We start from the raw sequence: 11,638 nt of genomic DNA on the forward strand, positions 1-11,638 counted from the left end.
TGCAGATGGAGGCCAAAATAAAGGAGATTCTAAAGTACCACGTAAAAATCGGTGACAACTAAAACTGTGCAAGTAGAGATCAACGGTTTGTTTTTCTGATTGGCCAGGAGCTGCCCTATCAGAAAGTGCTTTTCCAGCAGCACAAGCCGCCGTGTGCTGTCTATGTTTACATTACTCTTATCCCAAGCACTGTGGGGAGCGGAAGAATTACTTGATCAAAAAGAGGAAGACTATGGATAAAGACCGGGCTGTGCATGTCGGGCTATAAGACGGTGCTACCAATCCACAAAAGGCTTTTTTTTATAAGGCACAAAATGATGGAAGCATATTACCCCCTCCCTTATACATTAAATCCCTGGTCAAAAAGATTCTTATTTTTGTTGCTGATCATAAAGACCGTGCAATCGATATTCAGAAGTTTGCATTCCACTCTATTTTATGGAACGGATTACAGCACAAGCTTAACCATGTTCAATTACAAAAAAAAAAAACTGAGAACATGTTGTCCCCATCCCTCTCTTAAAATATCAGGTATTAATGAAACGGAGCAAAATAAGGAGTGGAGACTTATTTTTTCAATAATAATGTAATTGTTAGAGAAAGTTATTATATATATATATATATATATATATATAATTGCGCCCACCCTTGTCTGTCTTTAGTTCTTGCCATAATAGATAGCTATATCCAAATCATCCAAAAATCATATTTTTCAAAAGTAGCTTTTTTTAAACATATTAGAAAATTCCTTTACAAATCATGTTTTAGTGTGGGCATTTTAACTCCCTGCCTTGAGCAGGTAATTTATTAATTCATCCATACGTTGAAGCAAGTGCTGCATCGGCAGTAAAGTTATATGTTCACATTGAAATAACCAAGCTGTAATTTGCTTAGGAAGGTTTGCACTGATGTAACAGGAACTGCACTTGTTAGGATTACTTACCGTGCTGGTTTATTTTCTATCCAGCTACACAACAGTGAAGGAATCGTTTTAACCTTACAAGAGGAAATTTAGGAAAAGAGAGGACTGGAATGGTGGATACCCTGTTCAATTAAATATAGGTTTGAAAATAGGTTTATTTAGCTGTTACAGACCATCTAATAATGAAGCTTTATGGGTAGGGTTGCCACCTTTTCTAGAAACAAATACCGGCCTTCCTATATTCTTGCCGTTTTTTCCTATTAATAACATTGGCATCAATCGTCATTTTTACTGGCCAGGCCGGTAAAATACCGGCCAGGTGGCAACCCTATTTATGGGTCATTTTCACTGCCTAAATTCTTGAGAAAAAAAACTTAAAGCAACGTTTCAATGCAAGTTACATTCTTTCAGATATGTTATTTTACAGTGTTCAGTTAAAGGAAGGATGTTGAGGAAAGTGCAAAATCTTCTACTGGGCTTCAGACTGGTGCTTGGAAGGTTCTCAAGTCCCAAAAATGCTCTGCAGTGTTACTTCAGATTCTTCTGCTGCATTTGGATTTTGGCTGGAGTTATCACTTGTAATTAAATATCCCAAAGGGACATTCAATAACACTTGCATTTGATGGATTTATGTGAATCGGACATTTCAGATAATAACATGGAGCACATAAGACATCTAGGATTGGACATCCTCCGGGATCTATGAATTTATTTACATTTAAAGGTTGGCTTTCTCCGTTGCCTTGCTTTATATGACTTGTTACTATTATCTGGCCATCCTCTTTCCTTGATTTTTGCTACCAAAAAGCAATAATTCTTTCTTATCCCTCAATAGTATTTATTTGTGTAGACTCATCATTATCATTGCTGATCTTTCTCTGATTGTGTATCCATATGACATTACAGTGGTTTTTGTTCCCCTGCATCTCTTATAGCCAATCAAGCTGAACACAGTTTAAAAACTTTTAGTAAGCGTAACTGCTATGAGCCAGTTATCTTGCTTGGAGGGCAATAAAGGGATGGACTGTTTAATATATTTAAATATATATAAATATATATTTAACCACCACAATTAACACAAGAAGACCTGTATTTCAGCTGACTATTGGAGAAATGCTGTGTGCAGTTGTGGACTTTGGGAAAAAAAAAAGTCATCCTTGTTGCTGCTATAAGTTTTACCTTTGCCGAATTAGAAAAACCTTCAAGGTAGTTTACATCTGTTTCACAAACTGTTGTATTGAATCCAATAACCCGTTAAACTAACATGGCGTTAGATCATTGGCTGGTATCATTTCCAAATGGATTCAAAAAAGGGGGGGGGGTTGTTTTTGTCTTTCACCAGACCTAGAAATTAATAGTATGCTGCTTTACGCAAGACCGGAAGTAACTGTACGAATTACATAGAGGAGCTGGTGAAAATTTCAATTAGTCTTTGGTCTGTGTCTTTGACATAATGCAGATGTTGTACTACTTTGTTTGTCTCCATCCACCCTTTGAAATTACAGATCACTATTTAAGTGCCTTTTATTTCTTGTACTTTAGTTTAAATCCTCATAAGGGTGCCAGGTACTTTATAACCCTGTCTTCTCCGAGGGAATTTGGCATTGATTTTTCATTACTTGTCACCAATACTAGTGAATGCTCTTTTTGTGAAGAGGATCCTAAATAAAATTACCTGACATTTTTTACATGCTTTTCAAGTGATCCAGGTAGTCTCCAAAAAAAAAAAAAAAAAGTGTCCTGTCTACTATGTTTATGTAAATGTGTCAGTAAAAGAGGTGCCTTTTCTGGCAGTAGGGATACCCAAAACACTGGCAATCCCGTAAGTAGAATCCCGTTGATCGTGGAAACGCAAAGATTTTTTTTCCTTGGGGGGGGTGCCATTTTGAGGGCAAGAGAAATGTGCAGAAACTTAGTATTTAAATATTAAAAATTATTAGAACTGCATTGTGTTCTTTTTTTTTTTTCTACATTGATGTGTACATTTTTTTTTTCCTTTGGGTGTTATTATTTATGACTATTTCAAAGAAAAGGTATTTTCTGTCTCTGCTGTTAAGTCACCACTTTTTTGCTATTTTAATTTGTGCTCTTTCCACCTATAATAAACTGCGGTATACATCATATTAACCTGCTTTGTGCATGGTTACGTCGTACCTTCACCATAGCGCAACTTCGCCTGGCGTAACGGTGTGAAGTAGCACTAGAGTAGGTCCACTTCGCTAGAGAATTTGCGCTAGCCACTTCGCGTTTTAGTAAATTTGCCCCATAGGCTTGTCCTTTCGTAATAGTGATCATTTGATTAGAAATGGCTAGAACTGAATGTAGCCTAAATGTCTCCAGGGGTCCCTTCACACCACACTCTTATGTGGCCCATTAATTCTGTTTTAATAAGGAATAAAGCTTGCAATATTTAGCTTTTTTAAATGAATAGAAATATGTTATAGTGTGGTGTATGGTAATCTAGGGTCATTGTTTTTAAAATTTTACACTTTCAGTTAGGTTTCAAACGTTTTTGAACCCTTATGAATTTTCAGTGTTTCTGAATAAATGTGGCCTAAAATGTGATCTGTTTTTCCACACAAATTCTGAAAGTACATAATGAGAACCCATCTCTACAAATGAGTCAAAAACATTGCACTTGTTCATTTATATATTGAGGAAAATGATGCAACGTGAAATATTTTTATAATTCTGTATTATAATCAAGATTATTAGGTTTCAGTGTGTGAGCCCCTGCTTTGTTTAAAGAACAGAAATCTGGCTCTTCAATATCCAAATCTGATCAACACAGGTCTGCGGAAGTATGCCATGGCACATTAAAAAACGTTATTGATGTTCTTCAGGTTGGACTAAAGAGTTTGGACTCTCTCAGTCCTCAGGCAGGCAGATTGGGTACAAATGGAGGCAATTGAAACCCATAATTAACCTTACCAGCAGTAACCAACCCACACAGATCACACAAGAGCAATGAATTTTTGAGAGATATCCAAGAACACCAGGCTAAAGTCTAAGTATAAACTAAAGGCGTGTCTGTTAGTGGTTGTGAGCCCACCATCAAAGGAAAGCTTAACAAAAAGACCATGTGGATAAGTCTGAAGGTTATTCAAGGAATGTCCTGTGGATTTATGAGATCAAATTAGAACTTTTTGGCTTGAAAGAATGAGCATTATATTTAATGAAAGGTATAATAACCTTTTCCATAATTGATAGAACTATGAATTCTGAAATATACCAGCAAATTCTACAGAAAATATCAGGGTATGTTTGAACTAAAGTTTAAAAGACTGCTCCATGCAGAAGAACAACTACCATAAATAAACAGGGTAATCTAGCAAAGATTGTGTAATGTGGAAAAAATGTAATGCTTTTGAATGGCAAAATCAAAGTTCTGACCTTAATCCTATAGACAAGTTGTGAAAGTACCATGAGTGAGTCCATGAGGATGTCCACCATCATCTCTGAGTTGAAGTTGATCTGTAAGTAGAAATGCACTAAAATTCCTTCCGGCTGACCTGGAGAACCAATCGACCGTTAACGAGAATGTAGTTACAGTTCTTCCAGAAGTGTTGTGTGTACCTGCCTGCCCTATTATTTAGCTGGTGCATCACCTGGTATTTTTGGTAATCCATCTGACTTGACTGTCCCAACACGTATTACAGATGCTAGTAGCATTGTGCACTATATTTATAAATCTTTTCCCAAGCTTTATTTCCCCCAGCCAACAGAAACATTTTTCTTGGGAGAACACTGTATGTGATGATCATATCCTTTTATGCACCAGTATTTTATATTAAATCTAGTGTTAATTTGATTAGGTGTACTATTTTAATGACTTTGTCCAGTTATTGGCTAATATAACCTAGAATGTTTGTGTCCCCTTGGTTTATGTGTCAGCCCAGTGAACCATATGAGGCAGGGGGGGGTCTTTTGTAATTAAAAAGGCAATTTTCACATAGCCATATCACATTTAAATAGTGCTTTGATGTCTAATGAGCACTTGTTGAAAATTTGAGCAAAACTCTTTCTTTTTATAATAAGCTGGGGGTTAAAATACCCCAAGGTATATTTTGCAAACTGAGATATTTAGACAAAGAATGGCAATCAATAAATGTTTCAAACAACTTGAATTTTGTTCGCGACATGAAGCAATATTGCTAATATTTTTGCTGGAGCCCTAATGGAAACTAGACTGTGACTCGCCAGTTACACCATGACAAAGCCCATGTACAGACTTTGGACTACAGGTTCAAGAGGTACCTGACTAGGGAACAACTATTGAGGGGCACTGGGCAGGTCGATCATTAGAAAGAGACAGCACAAAATTGGATGGATCTACATGGGTGGCTTGCCGTGGCTTGCCATGAGGAAAACTGCTGTCCACAAAGCTCAACATAGCAAGGCAAAAGTTTGCCCATGAACATGTAGGCAAAGATGAAGTGGGACATGATTCTCTCTAGACAAATAAGGCAAAGATAGAATTAACAGGTCAATAAAGGGCAGTGAGGCCTCTGGTGCAAGGGATTGCAAAGTCTGCAACATGGTAGTTCCCACTCCCCATCTCTACAAACTTTGCTGTGTGCTGGCATTTATGCTTTTGTGTTCAGGTTGGTAAAATAAAACTTGAATAAAGAAGAGAAAATAGTAGAGAAAGGGTGAGCTGGGGGAGGGATATCATGAGTTGTAAAGAACACAGATACTGCCATTTCTTCAGTTAGCATCTAGATCTCCATTAACTTGTTATGTTTGCCTCCAGCCAAGATCCTCAGATGGCCTCTAACTTAGCAGGACATCCACGGGCTTGGTATACGAGTTTCTGATTGATAGTGAATCATTTATAAGCTTTTTCCAGAAGCTCAGTGCAGGTGGCCCTGCAGATGTTCAGTGTAACAATATTGCCTTTTTGGCATAATAAAATAGTTGCAAGTAACAAGGAGCCTCAGCTGTAGATTTTCCGTGATACCCAGGCGACATAGTTTGGGTGACTGTAAATTAGTGAGTGCTAGAGCCATTTCGGCATAGTTAAAGAGCTGTCACCCCAAAAAAATATTCCAAATCCTATTTTATAAAGTTTGTCAAGCCTGATGTCCATCCCCATTCCCTTGCTAAACAATTAAATGTATTTGGGCAGACAATATTTGACTGACAGCTGAGATTTTTAAATGAGCTTACAACAGCTATGAATGCTTTAATGATAATAATTTGAAAAGTACTTTTATTATACAGTTTTTTGTGTCTGAGTGACAGGTCTGCTTTAAGCACTTCTCGCCAGAATCGCTGTATCAACAGACATTCCTAGAAGACATGGAAAAATTTATCCACCGCATTAAGGCACTTTGGACACTGGTCAGTAACCCCAGGGTATATCCTAACTAGCCTTTGTGGGGTGAGATATACTCTACTGAGAAATGTATCTATCTCTACTGGAGATGCATCAGTATATATTAATCAACTTATAACTGCCCATAATTAACTTTAAACTTACCACTCATAGTAGAATAGGGCAGCGGATTTGTTCTGTTTTACTTTATCTGTAAAAAAAGGGAGAAACCATATCAGTCACAAAATTCAAAAAAGGTTCACAAAAGAGGTACAAATCTCCAGTACTCATTTAACCCCATTGGAACAATAATGGGTAATCCGCTTCTTTATCCACATTGCCTCCCTTTGGAGAAGCAACTTCTTAAGGTCCCCACCTCGCTGGGGTTTACATACCACTTCAAGGACTAATAATTTCAGTTGGGACTGATTATGTTTGTTACTCCAAAAATGCCTTGACACAGAAGTGTCAGTTCGGGGAATGCACATGTAAGTTACATCCGGCCGACAAAGATATAGCTTCAATGTAGTGTCTGTGACCACTATTGGCCTATGGGGGATTTGGGACTGGCAGGCGTGTTTCAGATGCAGGAATCTGAATAGCAGATTATCTGGTAGTCTGGGAGCCCCACTATTTCTATATCATAGCACATTTAAATTGCCAGCAGCTCAATAGCCAGAGCAAAAAGCATTGGTGATAGTGGACAACCCTGTCTGGTGACTTGCTTAAGATGTATAATTGGTGAGAGAATACTTGCCACCAGGACTTTGGCCTTGGGTTGTGCATACAGTGCCTTGACCCAACATATGAAACTGGGCACCAGGCCAAAGCAGCTAAGGACTTCCCACAGATAGGGCCAGTGCACCATGTCAAATGCTTTCTCTGTGTCTAAAGATACCACTATTGTATTACCTGTGTTTTGATGCCTGACCCAGAGATTATTGAAAAGATGTCTAATATTTATATCAGTAGCCCTAGTTAGCCTCTCTTTCATTTTGCCATTGCGAATGTGATTTTGTGACCGTAACACCTTAACCTTAACACAAATGTAATTTATAGATGAAGTGACAGCCAGGAGGTCTGTATGTGCCACATACTTTGCTAATGCTATGCATTTCGTGCATCAGTACTGTAAACAAGATCCCTGACGTTCATATTTTTGATGTTTTTTAGTAGCTAATGATGTGTAAACTTTGATGCAATTTTCAAAGATGTTTATGAAATATGTGCAGTTTCATGGTTTGGAGTAGACAGACACTTTGCACATTCAGATAATTTGAAATGGTTATTTTCCAAAAATATATGGTTTTCTGTAGGGGGCATTTAGGGCACATAGAGTGCATGCAATATGTTAATTTTACAGTAGGGGACGTGGCTGTCATGATAACTAATATGCACTAATCTAATTTTTGGGTCTATAGTCAACATACTTTGGTAATTCTATTCAAATTGAGCATCAAATTGTTAATAATGAGGATGTTTTATCATACTACCCAGTGACATGTGCAAGATAAAATGCTAAAAAATGGAAGAGATGAGTAGATTATCAGAAATGTTCTGAAATGCTAACAATGCAGTTTGGGGTAGAAAGAAATATTTACCTACATGTATAATTTCCAAAAGTGCTTTGACAATTCAGAAATGTAATTCTGTGGATTTATTATATACACAAGCCAGGATATTAATATATATATATATATATATATATATATATATATATATATATATATATATATATATTTTCTATAATTCTATACATCTTTAGGATTGCCATACTTTGGAAACATTGGACATTCCAAATATGTTGTATTTTCTTTGCATATAATAAAATATATTTCCGATAAGTTTCTTTATAATATGAAAATAAGGTACATAGTTATTTAGAATCTTTTATATTGTTACAGCATTGGAACTACACAAAAATTCTGGCAAATTTGGAAAGCACAGGTTGTTGAGAGAAAAACTTTTATTAGATCAACGTTTCGGTCCTCACAGGGATCTTTATCAAGATATATCTTTTTCTGAATAGCACCTGGGTCCTTGTTCCAGTAAGTGTGTGCCACAGCCTTTCTATATATATATATATATATATATATATATATATATATATATATATATATATATATATATATATATATATATATATATATATATATATATATATATATATATATATATATATAACAAACAACGGGGGTGCAATGAGGCTGTGACCACAAAATACATATAGACAAATACAAGAGTCCTCGGCACTCAACCCATTATCAATATATTTAAGACAGAGACATTTTGTGCATACTGCTACTGAAAAATGCCTTACCCTAATAAGTTGCAGGTAAAACTTAGTCCCTTTGTAAAATGTATAATGAAGCAATTGAATTCTTAATGAATCAGATGAAAATTGAGCGTAGGACTGGCCAGATATGGGATGACTTTGACGTAGTTGGCCAGCTTAAATATATTGCAATATATGGACAAACAATCCCTGTTTTGTTTAAAGGGTAAGGCATTTTTCAGTAGCAGTATGCACAAAATGTCTCTGTCTTAAATATATTGATAATGGGTTGAGTGCAGAAGACTCTTGTATTTGACTATATATATATATATATATATATATATATATATATATTGCTGACTGAGGGAGATTAACAATTTAAAGGAGAATTAAACCTTAAAAAAGAAGTAGGGCAGAAATGCTGCACAATATGTTTAGGAATTGTGCACCAGCCATGGGGGCAAATTCACTAAGATTCGTAGTTGCACTTCGCCGTAGTTGCGCTTCGCCGCACTTCGCCAGGCGTAGTTTCGCCAGCGCTCCGCAAATTCACTAAAATCCGAAATTGCGCACAGGGGTAGCGTAAGGTTGCGAAGTTGCGCTAGCGTTGATTCGCTAAGTGAAGCGAAGTTAAGCTAGCGAAGGTTAATTTGCATACGGCGCCAAATTCAAATTTCAATGGAGGAATACGTATCAGCACTACAAATGCCTAGAAAACCTCAAAACATCAAATAAAATTTTTATTTTGCTGTACACATGTGCCCACTGTATAGGTAAGTTGCCATGAGTCAGGAAATGTAGGGGGGAGGAAGGGGAGCCCTAAAATTTTTTTCGATCTTTTTCAGCCTATCACCCATAATGTAGAAAACATGCCAGCGTTTTTTGGGACTTAGAAAAAATTTTGACTTTTTTTGAAGCAATCCCTATCTACTCTATTGCGCTTTGCCTGGTCTGAGGTGGCGAAGGAAGTCTAGCGTAAAAGGTAGCGTTCAGTACACTACGCGCGTTAGTGAATTTGAGTAGTTACGTCCGTAGCGAAAATTCGCCAGGCGTAAGGGTGCAAAGTAACACTAGCGAATCTACGCCAGCGTTCGTTAGTGAATTTGCGAAGTAACGAAAATGCCCAACGCTAGCGAATTGACGCTAGCGTTCGGCGTTTCGGCGCTTAGTGAATTTGCCCCCAAGTCTTTTAGGGGCACATTTACTATGGGTCGAATATGGAGGGTTAATTAATCCTCGATATTTGACCATCGAAGTTAAATCCTTTGACTTCGAATATCGAAGTCAAAGGATTTACTGCAATTCGTTCAATCGAACGATCGAAGGAAAAATCCTTCGATCGAACGATTAAATCCTTCAAATCGAAGGATTTTAATCGATCGAAAGATTTTCCTTCGATCAGAAATTACTTAGAAAGCATATGGGGAAGGTCCCCATAGGCTAACATTGGTGCTCTGTAGGTTTTAGCTGGCAAAGTAGGTGGTCGAAGTTTTTTTTTAAAGAGACAGTACTTAGACTATCGAATGGTCGAATAGTTGAACAATTTTTAGTTCGAATCGTTTGATTCGAAGTCAAAGTAGCCAATTCGATGGTCGAAGTAGCCAAAAAAATACTTTGAAATTCAAAGTATTTTTCCTTCTAATCCTTCACTCGAGCTAAGTAAATGTGCCCCTTAGTGTCAGTATCACTTTAAGGCTACAGCCACGCTAGGTTGATTCTCAGTCTGCGGATAAACACAGGCAGAGAATTAACCCCTACACTTGATTCAGTGCTCTTTGTAAGCCGTATGCCTACTCACGCATTTTAATGCAGAAATGCACTCGTTGTGCTTGTACCCAGTATGATGCAATGGTTCCATGTACAGAAACAGAAGAGCACTGAGTTAAGTGTACGGGTTAGTTCTCTACCTGTATTTACTCTCAGGCTGAGTTCAGCCCAATGTGGCCGTAGTCTAACTGTGATGGATTGTATGTAGTTGCAGGGGATGCACTGTGTTTAAAGCAATAATGGTGAAATGGTTAAGAGAGTTACAGTACTAGGGGAAAGCAAGTTTAATTACATACATGTGATTAGATTTGGGGCACGGGGCTGGATAATCCTAGTATAAACATAGTCAAATGGGCAGCAAAGTGGCAAATAAAATTAAAGGGCCAGTTAACCTTCCAAACATATTTTCGCTTCAGCTGATTTCAGTTTCTATTTTTTATAATTAATTGTTTCTGTTTTGTTTTTTTACTGTTTTCTAAAGTTTAATGTCCTTGACTGGTGTTTCAGTCTGGCAGCTCAGTGATCCAGGAGCAGAATCTGAACTTTTACAATTTGCTACGTTTAGTTGATACATTTCTGTGGAATACTTTTCAATATCTGTGGAATATTAGAAACTATTGTATCAATTATAACAGCCACCTTTTATGGAAAAGAGAGTGAAAAATGAGACAATATTGGAAAAGTGATCAAAAATAATAGAGGATAGAAAGCAATTAAAAAATTCGGAAATAACTGAACTAGAGAAAGTGTTTGGAAGACAAATCTAAATATGCATTTCACCTTAAACCAACGTGATGGCTGAATAAATGACTGAGAAGAGTTCAGGAGTAATTTAGTGTCCAGTTCATAGAAGTTACACTACATAACTAGGTGAGTGTGTGACAAAGTTAATAAACAGGATGGAGAATCAGTGCTAAGAAGGCAAGATGCCCCTCAGGTTTGTTTGAACTGGGGAAGAGGCACCTATGAGGTATAAAATCATTTATTAGAGAAGATTGATTACCTTGGTATATTTATTGTACACTAGAGGGCAGTGCTGTATATCTTTGTAATTGGTTCTTATTTGAAAAGTAACCAGCTGAAATATATCTGATTATTTTATAGCACAAGACAGAACTCTGGTTTTGTAATTACAACATTTTTTGGCCTTATTATACCCAAAAGCATACTAAATGCTTTACTGACATTCAAAACATACCTATATTGAGATTCTTAAGATATTATCCTTACATAGCCCCTGCTTTAAGATAAGCTGAAAAATTAATTGCACACCTTTCATTTCTTGTAAATATTTCTGGTATTGAAATGCAATGTTTTTTTCCTTTCAAGGTTGTACAGTTCTCCTGTAACTTTGTGT

The 11,638-nt window shown here is 36.8% G+C and overlaps 1 protein-coding gene across 2 annotated transcripts in view; it reads left to right on the top strand.

Moving 5' to 3' along the window:
• ubn2.S (ubinuclein 2 S homeolog) overlaps window positions 1-2,869 on the top strand; it is a 31,395-nt gene extending 28,526 nt beyond the window's left edge. For both annotated transcript variants that reach the window (XM_018261125.2, XM_018261126.2), the window contains one exon: window positions 6-2,869. In XM_018261125.2, the coding sequence (XP_018116614.1) occupies window positions 6-55 (50 nt within the window). In that variant the 3' untranslated portion in view covers window positions 56-2,869. The remainder of the gene's footprint in view (window positions 1-5) is intronic.
• The last annotated feature ends 8,769 nt before the right edge of the window (window positions 2,870-11,638 follow it).

The sequence above is a fragment of the Xenopus laevis genome, chromosome 4S (genome assembly GCF_017654675.1).
Source record: "Xenopus laevis strain J_2021 chromosome 4S, Xenopus_laevis_v10.1, whole genome shotgun sequence".
In the NCBI taxonomy this organism is placed as follows: Eukaryota; Metazoa; Chordata; class Amphibia; order Anura; family Pipidae; genus Xenopus; species Xenopus laevis.